This window comes from Canis lupus, chromosome 22, assembly GCF_003254725.2.
Source record: "Canis lupus dingo isolate Sandy chromosome 22, ASM325472v2, whole genome shotgun sequence".
NCBI classification, from domain to species: domain Eukaryota; kingdom Metazoa; phylum Chordata; class Mammalia; order Carnivora; family Canidae; genus Canis; species Canis lupus.
The window spans coordinates 46,122,905-46,144,853 of record NC_064264.1 but is presented as its reverse complement, the minus strand read 5'-3'; the positions used below and the strand labels follow the sequence as shown (position 1 = coordinate 46,144,853).

At 43.5% G+C, this 21,949-nt stretch overlaps 1 protein-coding gene across 1 annotated transcript in view; it reads left to right on the top strand.

Moving 5' to 3' along the window:
• ABCC4 (ATP binding cassette subfamily C member 4) overlaps nucleotides 1-21,949 on the top strand; it is a 247,566-nt gene that overhangs the window by 22,094 nt on the left and 203,523 nt on the right. The window contains 2 exon segments of the mRNA XM_025441091.3: nucleotides 19,340-19,450; nucleotides 20,012-20,135. Of these exon segments, the coding sequence (XP_025296876.3) occupies nucleotides 19,340-19,450; nucleotides 20,012-20,135 (235 nt within the window).

Here is a 21,949-nt window from a genome sequence, read left to right as displayed (position 1 = left end):
AGACATGATTCAGGATTTCACACCTGAGCCCAGCGGCCCTAGCCATGGTGCTGCTGGGCAGTGTGGTGCTGCCCCTGAAATTTGCTCTTACCTGGTGGGAGGCCAGAGATCATCAAAGCTGAAAGAATCACCAGGAAAAGAAAATGTCTAAAAACTATAACACCACATGCTATTTGGAGACTTTAGGGGAGGAAAAAGGTTTGGAAATTTTGGGGGGGAGATTCCAAATAAGGGAACTTGTTTCAAATAAATTGCTTTTGAGTTGGTTAGGATTAAAAAAAAAAAAAAAACTGATTGAAGTAGATGCTTCTTCCTGAGTTTTTTTTCGGCTAAATATGTTTTCCTTGTCTTCCTTGAAGATGTAAAATAAATGAGGTCACACATTTGAGTTGTTTCTGTGTTAAGTAGAAGGTTTTTTTTTTTTTTCCTAAGATTTTGAGAGAGAGCACAGTAGAGAGGAGGGGCACAGGGAGAAGCAGAGGGAGCCCCACTGGGGGCTCCATCTCAGGACCCTGAGATCATGACCTGAACCGAAGGCAGATGCTTAGCTGACTGAGACACCCAGGTGCCCCTAGAAGACAGTTAGGTTTGCCCAGGACACACTGTACACTAGGTGCTTTGGAGGAAACAGCAAAAGGTAGAAAAGCACTTATAACCCTGTGGGTCTTCTTGACGACTCAGAGTAGAGGGGATTGCTCTAGAGCTCGTGTTTATGAAATTTGTGGTAATTTCAAGAGAGGCTAGGCTGGGGAGGGCTGTTTTTGTTTTCCCTGTCTGTGAAAGTTTTGTCTTGGGTGCATAGAGTGATAGCTTCCTAAGTGCTGTACTTGACTGCCAGTACCCGGTGTGCCCTGCTATCGACATTCTCCGCTGGGGTCTAGGAGCACTTCCCCAAGGAAGTTGCCTCAGCTGTGTACTTGAGGTAGACCAACCTGTGCTCTTGGAGTACAGTCAGTAATCTAGATTTCTCAGGAATTCAGATTCAAATGGGTTTTTCTTATTGGGCAGAGTTTACTTAGAGTTCTTGGGTGGGTGGGAGCTTCTTGGCTGTGCAGCATGTTTTCCAGGCTTTTACTGACTACAGATCTAGGGCAGAGGGTGTCCTGTTCCTGTCCTACAGGTTGATGTGAAGCTGAGCGAGCCAGCCAGCTGAGCCAGGGGACTGCTCTGCTTCTCTTAGGCCCCTGTCTGCTATATAAATAGAGAAGGAAGCTAAAGTTAACTATGCTTGAACTTAAACCGGAGAAAGTCCCACTGGAAACCAGAGTGTCTCAGAGTATCTTGGGAATTACTGCCAAGTTTTTTTCTGCTTCCTGCAAACTTTGGACAAGCATAGTAATGTTTGCGTGCAGGTTTTATAAACACTCGACTGCTAGGATGCTGAGGGCTAAGGTGATACAAATATTTGCCGAGGTTTTATGGACAAACCTTCTGTTGATCATCTCTGGGGCCTCCAGCAGTAAACAGCCTCCTGCATGGCTCCTGTCTGCGCAAGAGCTGCGTGGCTGGTGGAGGCCGTGTGACCTTCTTGTCCTCTCCCACCTCATGCCAGCAGCTGCAGTTTCCGTGCAGTCGCAGTGACCTGCCTTCACAGATCCCACTGTTGACAGCCCTGTCCTCTGACTCAGGGTGGCAGATATTGTTGTTGATAGGAGCCAGCCAGCCCGTATCACATTGCCCACACTAATGTCATCTGTCTGCAGCTGTCTCGGCATACATTACTAGCTGGACTGGAGTTAATCATAGATCTGGGTTGACCTGTGTTACAGGTCAAGAGCAGTAGGCCAGCTGGCTATTTCTGGTTGGGTCTTTTCTGCTGTGCCTTCTGCTATGCATCCTGTGATCACTACTACTGAGGCAGCTGAAAGGAGAACCTCTGGTGGAAGGCTCAGCCTCAAGCCTTGCTACTGGAAGTGTGATCTGCAGACTAGTGGCCTGGCCATCACCTGGTGCTTGGGAGAAATTCAGGGTCCTAGGCCCCACCCCAGACTTGGTGAATCTGAACTTGCATTTTAACAGATCCCAGGTGATGTGTATGCATGGACCTAGGCCAGACTCCTGTTGGTTAAAGTTGGGTTGCTACCTCATCCAGGTTTGGAGGATGGGAAGAGGGAGAGTGTGAAGAGGTGTGCACATAGTTCAAAGGCCTGAGCCCTGTGACTTGCATCTCTTCCTCTTGTGTGCCACATGGTCTCACCTAGCTGTAAAGGGGGTCTAGGAAATAGAGTTTGGATAAGGGGAGGAGGGGGGAGGGTCAGACTCACAAATGGGCCAAGGAGTGGACTAGGTGAGCTAAGCTGTGGGTTTGGTTCAGTGATCAATTGATGCCCATCTTTCCTTCCACTGTTCCTTTTCCAGTACTTAAATCACTATCAATTAAAATTTTTTTTAGAAGAAGTGCATGCACATGAGGGTGGGGAGGGGCAGAGGGAGAGAGAATCTCCACTTCATGACCTTAGCTGAGATCATGACCTGAGCCGAAATCAAGATGCAGATGCTTAACCGACTCAGCCACCAGGTGCCCCTAATTTAATTATTTAAAAAGTCTGCTTGGAACAAAACTTTGTTCTTAACCATGAATGACACCTATTTAATTGTTGGATAGCTCACTTTCATGGAGAAAATAACCAACCTCTAAGACCTACATAAATGTGGATTTTCCTCTTGTCTCTCTGCCTCCCTTCTTTCCTGTCTCCTTATCTTTTACGATGGAGAGTGACCAGCATATACGACAGTAGAGGGAACAGTATCATGAACCCTTGAGTACCTGTTTTTAGCTCATGGCCAGTCTTACCCCAACTCTGTTACTCCTGTCCTGGATGTTTGTGCCTTTTTTTTTTTTTTTTGGAAAAAAGTGTAAGTGTGATGGGTGACCAATAGTGTTAGGGCTGATTGTGTGTCTCCAAAACTCATGTAGGAACCCCAGTGCCTAATACCCACTGTATTTAGAGATACAGCCTTTAAAGGAGTGATTAAAATGAAGACCTCAGGATGGGCCCTAATCTCGTCTGATAGGCCAGAAGAAGAGAAAATTTGGACTCCCATAGACCAGGGGGCACGCACACAGAGGAAAGGCCATGTGAGGACACAGGAAGTGCCATCTGCAAGCCAGGGATAAAGGCCTTAGGAAACCAATGCTGCCAACACCTTGATCTTGGACTTCTAGCCTCCAGAACTGTGAAAGTAAATTTTTGTTGTTTAAGTCCTCTTGTCTTTGGTATTTGGTTTTGGCAGTCCTACCAATTGAATCTATATATATATTTTTTCCTCTTAAGAGAGGGTAGCAAAACCTACTTTTGTTACTGGGTCACTGGATACATTTGTTATGTGATTTTTCACAAAAATTTCTAGGAAATGGTCAATATGATTTTTTTTTTAAAGATTTTATTTATTCACGAGAGATAGGTACAGATATAGGCAGAAGGAGAAGCAGGCTCCTTATGGGGAGCCTGATGTGGGACTCAATCCCAGGACCCCAGAATCACAACCTGAGGCAAAGGCAGACTCAACCACTGAGCCACCCGGGTGCCCCAACGCCACAGTTTTTAATCTTTATTTTATAAAACAGGCACAGAATATTATACAAGATAAAGACAAACATTAGGGAATTGTTATAAAGCCCCTTGTAACCACCACCCAAGTTCTAGAATGAGATTTTGCCAACTTTCCTTTCTCACTCTCCCCCATATCCTGTCCTAATCACAAGCTCTTCCCTTTCCTCAAAAAGAACTAAAAGTTGCTTTCAAACTCCCTAGGCTATATCTTTTAAATCTTAACAGGTATATGTTTCTTTTACTTTTTATTTTATTTGTAAGTAATCTCTACAACCAATGTGGGGCTCGAACTCACAATCTCATGATCAGAGTTGCATGCTCTACTGGTTGAGCCAACCAGGTGCCCCTGCTTTGTCCTATATTTTATGAGTGTGCATACTTTAACAGTTTCACAGTCTGTTTTTAGAATGCAGTATTTGAGATAAATACACCTTTAAGTAACACCAGTCCTATTTCTTAAAACATCTCTAAAATGTTCCATCATGTTAATGTGTTTTAGTAATTTATCTGTTTTTGAGCATTTACAATTTGGCTACATTTTAAAGTAGGATTTTAATTATCGAATTTTTTGGATTCTTCTGAACCATATAATCATTCTTCTCAAAAAGACATGTCCAGTACCTTCTCTGCCTTGGCACTGGGGAGAGAAAGTGCTGGCCTTCTTTTATAAGCTTTAAAGCTTGATTCTATGGAGTAAATTGTCAAAAATTAAATTTTGTGGCAAAGGATACTCTGGCTTTCTAGGTTTAAGAATGTATTCCTCAGTTGGTTTTTCTTTTTTTATTTTAAGATTTTATTTATTTGAGAGAGACAGTGTTTGCAGTACATGAGTAGGGGGAAGAAGGGATATTTGATCTATCCTTTCCAGGTTTCCTCAGGTCAGGTACCTAGAAACCTGGGATTTGGGTCCTAGTTCAATTATTTAACTGACTTGACATCTTAGGCCAGGTTTTCTCTCTGGGATTCATAGGCTTTATTTAGCACCAGATTTTCCAGGATGTGTTCTGTAAGTCCCTATGATCAAGGAATCATTTACCACCTACCTTTGTATGACTGTCTTGTGTGGAAGCATAATTAATTCTCCATGCCACTCTAGACCAAACCCATGAGGAGAGCTTATTTTAAACAGCTCAAATTCTCTCAGGGCAGATTCTCAGTCTTTAGAAACAGAACCCCAATGAGTGGGTCCTGGGTTTATTGTTGATGAGCTTCTCAGGTGGTTTCATTGCAGATTATTATTTTTTTTTTAAAGATTTTATTTATTTATGCATGAGAGACACAGAGAGAGAGGCAGAGACACAGAGAAGCAGGCTCCACGCAGAGAGCCCCATGTGGGACTCGATCCGGGGACTCCAGGATCATACCCTGAGCTGAAGGCAGACAGACGCTCAATCGCTAAGCCACTCAGGCATCATTGCAGATTAAATGAGAATTCTGTCCTAGAGTTAGAGTATGTGGTCACAAGGGAAGGGAAGGGAACTTTTAAGACATTTCTGGTCTTTTGATTCAGTGCTGGCAGAAGTGTTCAAAATGACAGGCTGGTGGGTACCAGGTCTGGGACTAAGTTTTGTATTAGGTGAGGATGGGGTGGCCATAGGAGAAAAGGGGTGGTCAGAGCAGGGGAGCCTGTGGTGAGCTGACGCCCAGGCCAAGCAAAGGAGATGGTGTCTTGATAGGAGTGCCTGGTCTTGAGCACTGGGGCGAGCTCCCCCTTCACAGGGTTATGGCCCCAACTATCTGGAGTTCATCTAACCCTCACAGGTGAAGGATGCAGTCTTCACCCAAGAAATTTCCCCCAAACTTTGGTGTCCAGAGTTTCCATTGTGGTTTTATTATGTAGGCGTCATCAATAGAATCACTGAGGATGCAATTGATTTCAATCTCTAGCCTCCTCACACAGAGGTTGGGCTGGTGTCAGGTCATGTAAAGGCCCAACCCTCTGATCAGTCACATGGTTTGTCTTTGGAACCTCCATTCTGAGTCATCTGTTAGCATAGACTCTCTGGGGACCACGATGAATCACCCTTGTTAGCACAAACCATCAGAGTCCACACTCTTGTTACTTGTAAAATTCCAGGGATTTAGAGGAACCAGGACTTAGTCCAGCCAAAGTCTTTCTCTCTCTCTCTCTCTTTTTTTTTTTTTTTTTTTTTGCTCAGTTTTGAGGCATGATTGACAAGATGGTAAGGTATTTACAGAGGACAGTGTGATGATTTGATATAGGTATATGTTGTAAGAAGATTCCCCCACCGTCTAGTTCATTAACACATCCATCATCATCTTCTGTTCCCTTTCCCCCTTTTTTGGTGGAAAACAATTGAGTTCTCTCCTAGCGAATTTGAATAATATGGAACAGTGTTAGCAACTATAGTCACCATATTACAAATTAGAGCCCAGTGTTTACTCATTTCATAGCTGAAAGTACGTACCATTTTATCGGTCTCTCCTTATTCCTCCTACTCCTGGCAACCACTCTTTGCTTTCATTTAGATGGCGTTGACTTTTTGTTTTAGATTCCACATACCAGTGATACCATGTGGTATTTGTCTGTCTCTCTCTGACTTACTTCTTGTAGCATAACGCCCTCCACATTCATCCATGTTGTCACAAATAATAGGATTTCCTTTCTTAAAGATCAAATAGTATTTCATACTGTGTGTGTATACAGAGCACACACATATATATACATATACGCCTTGTCTATTAATATTAATATTAATTTAATATTAATATGAAGTACAGATATTATTTTGAGATAATGATTCTATTTCCTTTGGATACATACCAGAAGTAGGATTGCAGGACTATATGGTAATTCTATTTTTAATTTCTTGACGATCCTCTTTTTCTATAGTGGCTGTACCAGTTTACCTCCCTAACGATTATGTATGAGGATTCCTCTTTTTTCCACATACTCTCTAATGCTTGTAATTTCTTGTCTTTTTGATAACAGCCATGTTAACAGTCGTGAGGTGATACCTCATTGTGGTTTTGATTTGCGTTTCCCTGATTAATGATGTTCAGAATATTTTCATGTACTTACTATCTGTATGTCTTTAGTAGAAAAATGTCTGTTCAGATCCACTGCTCATTCTTTTTTTTTTTTTTTTTCACTGCTCATTCTTGAATCAGATTTTTTTTTCCTGTTGAGTTGTAGGAGTTCTTAATATATTTTGGATGTTAATCCCTTATCAGATAGATGATTGGCAAACACTTTCTCTCATTCTGTAGGTTGCCTTTTCAATTCTTGACTTCCCTTGCTGTGCAGAAGTGTTTTCTTTATTGAAATGTAGTTGACATACAATAATACTAGTTTCAGGTGTACGGCATGGTGATTTAGTATTTATGCACATAAGAAGGTAATCCAAGTGACTAAGATTTATCCAAGTGACCAAGAGAAATCTAGTTACCATCTGTTACAGTTGTTATATATCTTTAACTATATCTCCTATGCTGTATATTCTATCCCTGCATCTTATTTTATAACTGGAAGTTTATACCTTTTTTATCCCCTTCCCCCATTTTGCCCATCCCCTCATCCCCGCCAGTCTGGCAGCAACTAGGTTGTTTTCTGTAGGTGTGAGTCTGTTTTGTGTTATCTGTTTGTGTTTTAGATTCCACATATAAGTGAAATCCTACGGTATTTATTTTTCTCTGTCTTATTTTAGCATAGTATCTTCTAGGTCTATCCATGCATGTTGTTGCAAAAGAAGCTAAACTAAAGGGAACAAGGAAGGGGTTTATATGGTTCCACTTGTTTATTTTTGCTTTTGTTGCCTTTGCTTTATGGTGTCAAGTCCAAAATATGGCCAAGACCAACATCAAGAATCTTACCACCTTTATTTTCTTCTAGTTTTACTTTTTTTTTTAAAGATTTTTATTTATTTATTCATGAGAGACACAGAGAGAGAGAGAGAGAGAGAGAGAGAGGCAGAGACACAGGCAGAGGAAGAAGCAGACTCCATGCAGGGAGGGAGCCTGACGTGGGACTCAATCCCGGGTCTCCAGGATCACACCTCGGGCTGCAGGCTGCACTAAACCACTGCGCCACCAGGGTTGCCCTAGTTTTACTTTTTATATATTTTAAAGATTTAATTTATTTATTTGAGACAGAGAACACACGATCATGATTCATGAGGAGGGTCAGAGGGAGAGGGAGAAGCAGACTCCCTGCCGAGCAGAGAACCCAACACAGGAGGTCGATCTCAGGACTCTGAGATCATTACCTGAGTCAAGGCAGGTGCCTAGCTGACTGAGCCACCTAGATCCCCCCCTTCTAGGAGTTTTATAGTTTCAGGTCTTATAGTCAAATCTTTAATCCATTTGAATTAATTTTTGTATATGGTATAAGGTGGTTCTTATACTTTGCTTCTTCCTGCGGCTGTCTAGTTTTCCTAATGCCATTTGTTGTAGAGATCATCTTCTCCCGATTGTCTGTTCTTGTCTCCTTTGTCATAAATTAATTGACTATATGTCTGTGGGTTTATTTCTGGGTTCTCTGTTCTCTTGATTTGATCTATGTGTCTGTTTTTATGCCAGTACCATACAATTTGAATTACTATAGCTTTGTAATACATTTTGAAATTTGAGAGTGATGCCACCACTTTTGTTCTTTCTTAAGATGGCTTTGGCTGTTAGGCTTCTGTGGTCTGTCCAGATTTTTTAGTTCTTTGTGGCATTTCTGTGAAAAACACCATTAGAATTTTGATAGGGATTGCATTAAATCTATAGATTGCTTTGGGTAGGATGACTATATTAACAGGATTCTTTAAATTCATGAATACGAAGCATTCTTCCATTTATTCATGTCTTCACTCATCAGTGTCTTACAGTTTTCAGAGTGCAGGTCTTTTCACCTTTTTAGTTAAGTTTATTCCTAGGTATTTTATTCTTCTTGATGCAATTGTAAATGGGATTGTTTTTTAAATTTCTTTCTGCTAGCTTGTTGTTCCTGTATAGAAACAGCAGGTTTGTGTATATTGATTTTTGTTTCCTGAAGCTTTTTTTTTTTTTTTAAAAGGTTTAAATTTTTTTTTAAGGTATTTATTTATTTATTTGTGATAGTCACAGAGAGAGAGAGAGGCAGAGAACACAGGCAGAGGGAGAAGCAGGCTCCATACACCGGGAGCCCAACGTGGGATTCGATCCCGGGTCTCCAGGATCGCGCCCTGGGCCAAAGGCAGGCGCCAAACCGCTGCGCCATCCAGGGATCCCTGAAGCTTTACTGAATTCATTTATCCTAACAGGGTTTTGGTGGAGTCTTCAGGGTTTTCTACATACAGTGTTATGTCATCTGCAAATAGTGAAAGTTTTACTTCTTCCTTTCCAATTTGGATGCCTTTTCTTTTTTCTGGATTAATTGCTCTGGCTAGGACTTCCAATACTGTGAATATGAGTCATGAGAGTGGGCATCCTTGTCTTGTTCCTGATCTTAGAGTTAAAGCTTTCATCTTTTCACTGATGAGTATGAAGTTAGCTGTGGGCATAGAGCTTTGATTGTCTTTGAAATGTTTTTAAAATCTGGTACTCTTTTTTTTTTTCTTTTTTTAAAAGAAGATTTTATTTATTAGAAAGAGAGAGTGTGTGTGTGTGTGTGTGTGCGCGCGCGCGCATGTGTGTTTGTGTGTGTGCGCGCATGTAGGAGCAGAGGGAGAAGGACAAGCAGACTCTGGGCTGGTCTCTGGAGCCTGATGTGGGGCTAGATCCCAGGACCCTGAGATCATGACCTGAGCCAAAATCAGGAGTGTTGCTTAACTGACTCAGCCACTCAGGCGCCCCCTGGTACTTTCTTTTAACTTTTAACTTTGAAATTATTTTTTGACAGAAAACTCTCAAGAATGGTACACAGAACTCCCATACTCTTCATCCATATTCCCTAACATGAGATTTTAACCATATTTGTCATTCTGTCCTATTATTATCCTATTATCCTTTTTATCTGAAGTGTTTGAAAGCATATGGAAGACATGATGCTCCATTACCCTCTGTATTTCCTAAAAATAACATTTTCTTGCATTACTGGGGTATTGAATCAAAATTCAGAAATTAATGTTGATACATTATTACCATCTAATTCTCAGCATAACCAGTTTGCTTATATTACCCATTTTAGGCTCAGGATAATGCATTGTATTTAGTTTTCATATCTCCTCAGCATCTTTTTATATAGAACAGCTCTGTAATGTCTCCTGTCTTGATATATATTTTTAAAGATTTTATTATTTATTTGACACAGAGAACACAGGCAGAGAGAGAACCAGGTTCCCTTGCTGAGCAGGGAGCAGACATGAGGCTGGATCCCAGGACCCCAGGATCATGACCTGAGCTGAAGGCAGTCACTTAACCAGCTGAGCCACCCAGGCATCCCTATCATTGACATTTTTAAAGAATATGTAGATGATTACTGTATAGAATGTTTGAGTTTGCCTGATGTTTCTTCATGGTAGGAATATCAAGACGTGAATGCTTGCTTAGTGCAATCCTTTGCACACGATGCCCACTTGTCTCATTACTGGTGCTGCTAACTTTCATCACTTGGCTAAGATGGTGTCTACCAGATTAAAATTAATTACTAATTTCTAAAAACCTTTTGAACACTTACTGTTTGAAGTTAGTATATTAAGTAATGTATCATCAGAAGCCACCCCTCCTCCACAGGATCATTAGAATATAGTAATGCAGTTGATTTTGGTCTATTACACATCTTCTCACTTGCCATTAGTACCTTTGAGTTGGACTTTCTGGCTTTGTAAAACTATCTGTATAGAAATTTTAGAACTTTTCTCTACCTATGTTCCCCGCCCCCCACTTTTCATAGCTGTTACTAGTATGTGACGATGATAAAATAAGATACCCTTTTAGTATCTTGAATTCAGTGTGTTTTGGTGGTAAGCAAAGTTGCTCATGGATGTAGTTTTTTTAGATATTTAGTAAATTATAGACTTTAAAAGTATATATTAATTTAAATATAATTTAAATTTTAATTTTAAAGAATTTTAAAGAATTTAAGAATAAATCTGATAGATGCTTCAGTTTATATTAAATATGGATATTTAAGTTTTTTTAAAGGATAGTTTGAATTGCAGTGCTTTTTTTGTGTGTTTTGATAGAGTAAATTAGTAATAGGATGCTGAATTATTAATTAATTAATTAAGATTTTATTTACCCATCCATGAGAGAGAGAGAAAGAATGAGAAAGGCAGAGAATACAGGTAGAGGGAGAAGCAGGCTCCACGCAGGGAGCCATATGTGGGACTCAGTCCCGGGTCTCTAGGATCACGCCCTGAGCCGAAGGCAGACACTCAACCGCTGAGCCACCCAGGCGTCCCAGGATGTTGAATTTTAAACTGATTTCTGGGGCATTTGGGTAGCTCAGTCAGTTGAGTGTCTGCCCTCAGCTCAGGTCATGATCTCAGGGTCCTGGAATTGAGCCTGCTTCTCCCTCCGCCTCAGCTACTTCCTCACCCTACATGTGCTTGCTTGCTGTTGCTCGAATAAATAAGTAAAATCTTAGAAAAACCGAAAATACAAAAAAACTATGATTTCTGATCATGTAGCTTATCTTTATGCTGGAGTGGCAGTCCCAGAGTGAGGACCAAGCAAAGGGAGGTGAGATTTGTTTTAACTAGAGGAGAAGAAGGCTCAGAGAGCAAATCGGATTAAGTTTACTTGCATGAAGGAATGTGGCTTATTGTACTTTTTAAAAAAATATTTTGTTTATTTATTCATAAGAGACACAGCAAGAGAGAGGCAGAGATATGGGCAGAGGGAGAAGCACGCTCCATGCTGGAAGCCTGACGTGGGACTCGATGTGGGACTCGATGTGGGACTCGATGTGGGACTCGATGTGGGACTCGATCCGGGGCTCCAGCATCACTCCCTGTGCCGAAGGCAGGTGCTCAACCGCTGAGCCACCCAGGTTTCCCCTTATTGTACTTTCTAATTGTTTCTTTCAAATTCAATTCTTGACTGGTTTCCTTACCAGTCAGGAAGCTAAGTCCATCATCTACAAAGTGGCATGAAAATTTAACTATTTGCCTCTTAGGGGATAATGGATAAGGTTCATTTGAAATGCAGCTCTGGTGGCTCAGCGGTTTAGCACCTCCTTCAGCCCAGGGCATGATCCTGGAGACCCGGGATCGAGTCCCACGTCAGGCTCCCTGCATGGAGCCTGCTTCTTCCTCTGCCTTGTCTCTGCCTCTCTCTCTGTGTCTCTCATGAATAAATAAATAAAATCTTAAAACAAAAAAAAAGGAATGTAAGAAAGACCTTTGGTTACCCTGTTACAATACCAAACTCCCTGCAGTTTATAACCTGCTGTTCTAAGTAGCATGTCTTTACGTGTCTGGATTTGTTTTTCTGAAAAATTCCTCTTTCTCACCTTGTCTCCTGGACTCTAAATGATTCTTATGAATTTTATTCAAAAGGTTGTTTCCTGGTAGCTCTCCCTAACCTCCTTTGAGATCCCCCCCACGTGCACAAGCTTTCCACTCTTCATTATACAAATGGTTGCTAGACCTGGTCAGTGACCAAAATGGGCAGGGCTTGGGGGGCCTTTTGAAAAGGCCAACCAATTGGGTTCTATCTTGGCTTACTCTGATTCAGTCATTGGATGGGGTTTTGATATCTGTTGGTCTTGGTTTTAAAACTCTCAAGGCCGAGATTGGGATTTTGGTATTTAGCCAGGATTGGGACTATTGGTATAAGTACCAGAGGAGAGCCTCTTGATTGTCATAGTGGGAGCACACTGCGCACGGCACATTCTCAAACTTGAGCCTGCAACTGCATCACCTGGAAGATCTGGTAAGGTACAGAATGCTGGGCCCAGCTCTATAGAGTTTCTGACTCCTGGGTCCTGGATGAGGCCTGAAGGTCTGCATTTCTAACAAGGATGCTAATGCTGCTGGTCTGGGGATCCCATTCAGAGAATCTCTGCTGTACTGGAGATTGGTTATGGGTGAATGGGGATATTGATCTCTAATCTCTATGGAGACCTGAAAAAAGCCAAGAAGTTCATCCTCTACATAGCTCATGATCACACTTGTCATGTCATACTGTAATTCTTCAACATAAATCCCTCACTCACTGGACCTGGACGGTGTGCTTCTGGAGGGCAATCGGAGCAATGAAATAATAGAAATAGATTTATATTAAAAAAAAATAAGAATGGGTTTATACCAATATCCTTGATTCTGTGGCTAAGGGACTGCTGCCAATGCCCTGTGGCTACTCTCTGGGGCCAGCACCAACATTTGAAGTCAAATTTTATGGTTCCTGCAAAGACAAAAAGCTCAGGACAGTGGCTCTCACTCGGGATTTTGCCAGCCAGGCAGTGTCTGGTAACATTTTTGGTTGTCACAATGTGGGGTGAGGAGATGTTACTGGCATCTTGAGGATAGAGTCCAGGGATGCTACTAGCCATTCTAGAACACATAGGACAGCTCGTATGACTAGGAAGCATCCAGCCCAAAGTGTCAGTTGTGCTGAGCTTAAGAACTCCTACTTTGGGATGCCTGGGTGGCTCAGCGGTTGAATGTCCGCCTTCGGCTCTGGGCATGATCCCAGGGTCTGGGGTTCCAGCACTGCATCGGGCTCCCTATGAGGAACCTGCTTCTTCCTCTGACTATGTCTCTGCCTCTGCTCTGTGTCTCTCATGAACAAATACAATCTTAAAAAAAAAAAAAAGAACTCCTGGTTTTAGGGGAAGGGGCTTCAAAAACCGTAGTGTGGGTCTTACCATGAGATCTGTGTCTCTCTCATTTGTCCCTCACTCCAGGCCCTGCTCTTGGGGTCTCCTTGAACCTGAGCACCCTACCGCCCTCCACTCCTTGTTCCTCCCACCTTGGCCCTGATGGACTCCCCAGGCTGGGCTATAGGATCTTCCAGTGACAGGTTGGCTGAATCTCCAAGGAAAACTAACCAAATGACTAATAATTAGCCACAGCTAGAAGGTTTTAAAAATATATCTTTTCAACAATAAATGACTTATTTGATCTGGAGCCAGGGCATTTGTTGAATGATTTACTGACCTCAACTGACCTGCACATTCCCTTTCATACAAGAGCTCAGAGTTTTACGACTCTTCTCTGCCCCCCCTTTTCAACCAGGGGAGAGCCATTTATCCACTTATTCAGAGTTTTCAGTGACCCATCCTGTGCCATGCATGAGGAACACGAGAGAAAGACCTCATCTTGCCCTCATGGAGCTCTTGTTCTAGCAAAGGGAGACACAAAATAAATGGATTTTTTTTCTTGCAACAAATAGTTTGTAGCAAATGGGTCAAGACAGAAGAGGAAAATACATTAGAGAATCCATGTGTGTTTGGCCTCTTAAGGGCATATAGGATAGGCCTTGTTGTGGAGGTGACTGTTTGGGAACTGGCGGAGAGAGTGTAGTGTGGAGACAATGGGGAAGAACATTTGTTCCCACAAAGGGAACTTGAAATCACGGCAGGCCAGCATGGCTGAGATGCTGACTGAGGCGGACAGGGCTGGAGCTTGGGCTGGTGAGCTGGGAGAGACCCGGTCATGCCTGATAACCCATTAGGAGGTCAGGTGTAATTCTGCTGCAGGAGAACAACATGGTCTAGTGTTTTTCAGAAATCATTCTGGCTTTTTTTGGTAGGAAGACCAGGAAGCCCTGGGGCAAGCAGGCAGGTCAGTTAGCAGGCTGTTGTAGCTCTTAGATCTAATGGGGGGAAGTAGAGGTGCCAACAGGTAGATAGGATCATGAGGTAGCAGCAGTGGGACTAGTGGATGGGTTGGCTGAGGAGAAGGGGGAAGCATCGAGTGATTACTGGGTTTCTAGTTTGAGCTGTGGGCTCTTCGACCTTGACTTTTTTTAAAGTAAAATTAAGCAAAGTCTATTGAGCAATAGTACAAAGCTTTTGAAGGAGGGAGAGGGACCCCAGAGGGCTGCCCTGAGGTTGACATTTATAGAGATGGAGAAGATCAGTTTTAGCAGGGAAATCAGGAATTCCAATGTGGATCTTAAAAGGGAGCTGCCTCTTGGCATTTGAGAGGAGATGACAAGTAGTCACGTAACTTGTAGGAATCTGGAGTTTGGTGGGAAAGGCTTGGCTATCGGTATGGGCATGGTAATGGGAGGCAGGGGATGGACAGCTGTCCCCTAAGGAAAGTGCAGGGCTGCACTCCGGTCAGTGGCTTGCAGAGTAAGTAAGAGGAGGGCAGGTGGAAGATGACAGCCACCGGTGAGCATTGGGGAGCTCCCAAAATCTCTCCTTGATCAGAAGATTGAGAGACAGGTGCCAGAAGAGATGTGAAAAAGGGTGTGAGTGGCTGAGATTTGGGGTACCCTTTGCTTTGAGCGTAGAAGTCACAGTGATGCAGGGAGTTGGGGTGGGGGTGAGGAGCCTGATCCACTAAAGTTTGAAGAATGATAGGGACAGAGAATGTTCTAGATGCAGCAGTGGTAGCGGATGCTCTGGCTTTTGGAAGTGTCAGGTGTGTTCACAGCTAGGAGGCTAGAAAACAGAATTGGAAAACTGAAAGGCTGCCCAGAGACTGCAGGAAAGTTGTGTCCCCAGGGTCCAGCCTGACTCTGCTAAGAGCAAGGAGCCAAGGGTATTGGGGAGTTTACCAGTCATTGCAGGGAGTTTCAGGGAGTTTCATGGAGGGCTGGGGACAGGGGCCAGACTGTTGGTGGCAGCTTGGAAGGAAGATCTTTGTTTATGGGGTTAAAGTGTCCTCCTAATCCAAGCGTGAAGGATGTATGGTCTTCTTAGTGCTGGTGGTGTGGGAAGATGTGTGGGGATAAGGGCCATGATGATGAAGAGGTGTTAGAGTAGCCGGTAGAGAGGAGGAAGACAGGAAGGCCAGCCATGAGCTCTGAAAGCCCCAAAGTCAGGTCAGAAGGCTCTGCAGGTCCACAGTACGGAGAGAAGGTGGTGAAGAGAAGGTGGTGCGAGGAGTGAGGAGGCTGGTAGAGGGAACACAGGAAGCTGGGGCAGTGATCCATTTTGAGGATAGCTCGCCTGCAGGGTAGGTGTTCCAACCTTGCGCATGATAGATTCTTACATGTGACATCTGTACCCAGGAACCACAAGGTACTAGGCTCTGTGTTTGGTCATGGAGATCTCAAGTGTTTATGTGAGTCGTCGTTGCCCTGAAAACCTTTGGCCCTTGTTGGTGTCCATGGGGCTCAACCTGGCTTTTTGGGATTTGGGCCCTGAAGGGGATTGCAAATATCTTTAATAAATCAAGAACTGGGGGTGAAAGAAGTTTGCTTAATTGAGTAATTTCATCTAAGTTATTAGAGCTTTTTTTAAGGGGGCCCACATGTGATTAAGAGTTATGTCATCGTCAAGGCTGGTATTTGTCTGGTGGGTCTTTTGAAATGTTCAGAGCACCCTCAGCTGATGCCCTCAGCAGCCTTGGGAAGTGTTCTCCCCATTTGCCGGAGGTCAGTACAGAGAGTTCATAATATTTGTCCTTCATGACTACACTATTTTGCATCCCTACTGGCTGTGTGCAAAGGCTGCCAATTTCTCGCCACACTTGTTATTTATTTATTTTTGATTGTCACCATGCTAATACATGTGAGATTTTATCTCACTGTGGTTTTGATTTCCTTTTCTGTAAAGATGAGCATCTTTTCCTCTGCAAACAATTTTAAAGAGGGCCTTTCAGGGCAAGGTGTCATCATCTGGGTATGTTCCACTGCTAATTGCCTCAGAATTTTCTATGGGGAATAACCATGCATTAAGTGTCCTCATACATTATTACCAACCTGTTTGATGGTAAAGCTCACAGATTGGTACTTTTGTCTGGGAAGGAAATTGAGACAGAGTTACTGGGTGATCTGCAAGCAGTCCTGGGGATGCTGACCTGGAAAATGGAGTGAAGAGTGGTCCAGGACTCTGGGGTCCCCAGTACCTTTGTTGGACTAGAATCCCAGTTTTCTAGCTCCTGGGTTGGGGTTTTTAGAGGCACTGAGCTACCAGTATGAGCAAAAAAATATTAAGCCCAGTTTCTTTTTTTGCTGCTGCTTTTTTTTTTTTTTTTTTTTAAAGATTTTATTTATTTATTCATGAGAGACGTAGAGGCAGAGACACAGGCAGAGGGAGAAGCAGGCTCCATGTAGGGAGCCCGATGCGGGCCTCGATCTCAGGTCTCTAGGATCACGCCCTGGGCTGAAGGCAGACACTTAACTGCTGAGCCACCCAGGCGTCCCTCTTTTTGCTTCCTTTATGATTCCCAGACATTTCATTTATTCAACAAAAACCTAGAGCCTCTTCAGTACCCGGTGTTAGTACTAGGGATAAAGTGTGAGTAAGAGAAATAGGATCTCTATTTTCACAGGTTATCCTCTGACATCAGAAATTTCCTCTGTGTGGGATGCCTGGGTGGCTCAGTGGTTGAGCGTCTGCCTTCAGCTCAGATCATGATCCCGGGCTCCTGGGATCTAGTCCTGCATTGGGCTCCCTGCACAGAGCCTGCTTCTCCCTCTGCCTGTGTCTCTGCCTCTCTGCCTGCCTGCCTGCCTGCCTCTGTCTCTCTGTGTCCCTCATGAATAAATAAAATCTTTAAAAAAAATTAAAAACTTAAAAGAGAATAACATCAGTTTAAAAAAAAATTTCCTCTCTGGCAAAATCAGTGAAATGGTGTTCAATGTTAGGCTGGCTCTGCATGTTAATTATTGTCATTTACATAGCATATAGTGGATTTGTATAGGGCTTTTTTGATACTCTGTCCAGTTTTTTTCATTATTAGTAATTTGTAGAGATCATTTGAAAGTATATAAATACTCCATATCAAACTTGCACCCATGAGTTTTGACTTCATTGGTTAAGTGCATTATTTGTTTGCATTCTAGAGTTTTCCTTCTCTCTCATTTATGTGGCAGGATCGTTTAATGGACAGTGTGACTCATTGCCATTTATTTATTTGATGCTAGAAGTTTCCCAGAAACTTCTGAGATAGCCCATTGAGCTGTCTGCTCTATCCTTTGGGCACATGCTTGTGATTCCTTGAGCACTTCCTTATTTTATGGTGTGAGATGTTCCAGGCCCATCTTGTACTTTTCTCTGTCTCTTCTGTGTTTGTGTCAGCCTACGGAAGAGCTGCTGTTGCTAGGAATGCCTTGGGCACTGCTCGCCTGAGCCCATCTACTTGTGCAGCCCCATAGGCATTTCGCTTTTGCAGCCAGTGCCGTGGCCAGATCAGGCCTAGCGATTCATGTGGTTGCAGGACTTATCTCAGCAACAGCCTTTAGGGAACTTTAGAAAAGACAAGATTGATTACTCATCATGTGTTCTAGCTCGTGCCCGGCGTGCCTGGGGCCACATGGCCAGGTCAAAGCTGGGAGGAGTGGGGCTGGGAGCACACCTGTGCATGGACACACCTGGATCTGGGGTTCTGTCTTCATAGAGTCGAGGGTGGGGGTGCCTGGGGTTTCACAAGTTCTCCTTTTATTGGTGAATTTAAAACATAAGAAGGAACTAAAGCACAGAAATGAAAAAGCAAGTGGTCAAATGGCCAGTTATCTAGGTCAACTGGGTCTTAAAAGAAGGAGAGAAGAAGGACTGCTAACCATGGGTGGGTGGCCTGGCGCTTTGTCCAGTGGCTGGTGGTGTCTCTGTTTGAAATGGAGGTCTCTGAAGTGGATGAAAAGCATTATGTCAGGCATTTATTTTATTTTATTTTTTTATAAGGCAAATTCCTATTTATTTTTTTAAAAGATTATTTATTCATAGAGACAGAGAGAGAGAGAGAGAAAGAGAGAGAGAGAGGCAGAGACACAGGCAGAGGGAGAAGCAGGCTCCATGCAGGGAGCCTGATGTGGGACTCGATCCAGGGTCTTCAGGATCACACCCTGGGCTGCAGGCAGCGCTAAACTGCTGCGCCACTGGGGCTGCCCTATGTCAGGCATTTAAATTACAGTAAAGGTAATTGTCAGGTGCATCCTTAAACTGACCCAACCTCAAATCAGACATTTCTTCTAGGAGACCTGGTTCCTTTTAGGGAAGAAAGATATTGAAACTCCCAGATCTGGGTGAAGGGGACAGGAAGTCCCAGTGATGCCTTGGGCTACATGGCGACTATAGTCAGTAATGCTGTATTCCATAATTAAAAGTTGCTAAGAGGGTAGCTTTTAAAAGTTCTCGTCATAAGAAAAACAATTTTTGTAACTGTGTATTGTAAAAAAACAAAAGAAAACAAAACCTGAAAACCTCCCAAATCTGAGCACAGGGATGCTTTTTGCTGCTGTATGTCCCTGCTTCCTGGGGCATCTCAGTGGATAGAACTGTGTGTGTATGTCCTACCTATATATCTTTACATTTAAAATGGAGACTTCCAAAAAATTGAACTATAATTGTCATACGATGTCATGTTAGTTTCAGATATACAACATTGTATTTCAACAACTCTGTGGGTTTTGCTGTGGCATGTGGCTGCTTTCTGTGTCACCACACACCACTGTTATAAAACCACTGACTCTGTTCTGGATGCTGTGGCTTTCATCCCGTAACTGGAAGCCTGGACCGCCAACCCTTTTCATACATCCCCTGTCCCTTCCCTCTGGCAACATCAGTTCTTTGTATTTATGGGTCTGTTTCCGCTTTTTGTTTGTTCATTGTGTTTTTAGATTCCACATATAAGTGAAATCATATGGTATTTTGTCTTTTAGACTTTGGGTTTTTTTTTTCTTACACTTTGTTTTTTTTAAAAACAAACCCCCTACAAACCCCTGGAATGTAGGATTCTAATTAGACAGATGTATAATTTGGATATGTTACTTTTCGCTTTTCTCTTAATTTTTAACAGGTGGTTGAACCCCTTGTTTAAAATTGGTCACAAACGGAGATTAGAAGAAGATGATATGTATTCCGTGCTTCCAGAAGACCGCTCCAAGCACCTGGGAGAAGAGTTGCAAGGGTAAGCCACAGGCAGGAATGAAAAGGGTAAGGAGAAATGAGAATTTTGAAGTGTGTGTCTGATGGTTAGATGGGTTTTGCCTCCCCCGGCCCTCCTGGAACCTCCGTTTGTTACCCACCTACTCTCAGGCTGTCTCCGAACTTAGCCTACTTTTCTGACTGAGGAAAAAAACCCCGTGTTTCCTGTGCTTTTGTGGAGTGGAGGTTGCCAGTGGCAAAGGCCCTGGATGCCAAGATCCGTCCCCAGAGGTGGGATCCCTGGAGGAGGTTGTCTGTACTTGTGTCTGCCTTCCTGGCCTGCTCTTGGCACTAGTAAATCCACCAAAGCTTGGCAGCGACTGGTTTCCTGAGACTGGAACTTTTCCCCTCAAGACATGTTTTTCTGGTGCTTCAGATCCTGCATCACACATCTTTCAGGGGCCATTTAAACAATTAGCCTGAGCTGATGGAGCAGCCATGGAGTGCCCTGGAATCAACCCCGAGCTCTGGCTCTGCTGCCTACACTGTTTGGCCCTGTGGTCGGGTGTCTGTTTCTCACCATGCCTTGTTTTTCTCCTTGCAGGTACTGGGATAAAGAAATTCAGAAAGCCGAGAAGTCGGACGCACGGAAACCTTCTTTAACGAAAGCAATCATAAAGTGTTACTGGAAATCCTATTTAGTTTTGGGAATTTTTACGCTAATTGAGGTAACAGCTTTCTTATGTGGTGTGTTTTATTTCAGTGTGTGGGGATGGGTACTGAGGCAGGCAGCCCTTTTGGGGGAAAGAGGCATAGGATCTGAGGATAAAACATATGTAGGATACATGGTGTAGCTCAGTGGTTGTATTCATTGTCAGAATGGGCAGATACTTAAGTGGACCTCAGGGGGATTACTGTTTTTCTTCTAATGAATTAAAAGGCTGTGATATGGAAGGGTGGTGCTGAGAATTAAGTTTTATGCCGAGTGAGGATATTGTTGGTGCGCAGTAAATGTTGTAAATGCTAAGAGTGATCCTTGACCCAAAGAAGACTCTACAACCTCAAGGAATATGTGCCTCTGGTTTGGAGGAAGTAAATGTGGGTCAGAACCCAGAATAATATAGAACATTTTATAGATTCTTAGCAAATAATAGCTAATTTGACCAGGTGAAATCTGATAAATGTTTTCTTCAGAAGGCTTTATTGCCTTTCACCTTCCAGGGGAACAGAGCCCCAGGGCCCTGTCTGGGCTGGAGCTGGCCAGAGCTCTCAAGAGCACATGTTTCTCTGGGCTACCCCCTTTCCAGTAGGACATGTACTAAAGCCAAAACCCCCTCTGTGGAGGATCTCTGGCCTCATGAATTCCGGAGGATTCCTGGCCCACCCATTCTGGTTTCCTGTCCCTGGTTATTGGGGTGGATTGCTGGTTGGAAGGTGGGGCTTTGGTAGTATGACATTGCAGCTACTGTAGGGTGATGTGCAATGGAAACCCAAAGGCAGAAAGCCATGAGGTCAGTGACCTCCATTATCCTGATGGGCCTTAGTCAAGATCCTCCAGTAAGACAGTGTTATCCCGGGCACAGGGCCAGTGAGACTCTACCCGTTCTGGGCTGAGGCCTGCTGGAAGTATGCCACCTGGGTGGCTGTGCTCTCTGTGGTACTTGAAGATGGCCTTAGGGACATGCGTGGTCCTGTGAGTGTATGAGAGTCGTAGGGAGAGAAGTTGCAGTTGCTGTGAAAAGTGGTTTTTAGGTGGAGAAAGGTGGTGAGTGGGTTTTGTTGGGTGTGAGATGGGTAGGCGGGTTGATTTGTATGTGGGATGGGAGCTCTGGGGTAAAAGGCTGTTGTTTTGAAGGGCAGCCAGTACGTAAGTGATCCCTGCCCTGTATCACTGGAGAAAACCAGAGAGTCTGTCCACTAACAAGTGATAGATAGTGATAGTCCTGGGAGATAGAAGCTGGCCTCATTCAGGATGTTGGTTTCTGGGGAGCAGAGTACCTGGCAAAATGGGGGCTCATCCTCAGTAGTATTAGTATTTGTAGCAGCAGTGGTGGTAGGATCTCATGCTCAGTAGTAGCAGTGGCAGGGGTCGTGGTAGTAGTGGCACTGGTGGTTTCTCATTTTTTTTTTTAAAGATTTTATTTATTCATGAGAGAGATGGGGCGATGTGGGGGGAGGCGGGGAGAGACACAGGCAGAGGCAGAAGCAGGCTCCATGGAGGGAGCCTGATAAGGGACTTGATCCCGGGTCGCCAGGATCAGGCCCTGGGCTGAAGGTGACGCTAAACCACTGAGCCACTAGGCTGCCCGGTTTCTCATTTTCAGTAGTGGTATTGCTAAGTACCAGCAGCAACAGTAGGTCTCATACTTGGTAGTAGCAATCATGCTATTACTAGTAGTATTACTACTACTGCTAACAGCAAGAGTAATACAGACTCATACTCAGTAGTATTGTTCCTAGCAGCAGCAGTACTGTTCCTAATATTACTGCTGCTGTTAGCAGTAGGGGCAGTAGAGCCTGATACTCAGTAGTATTACTAGCA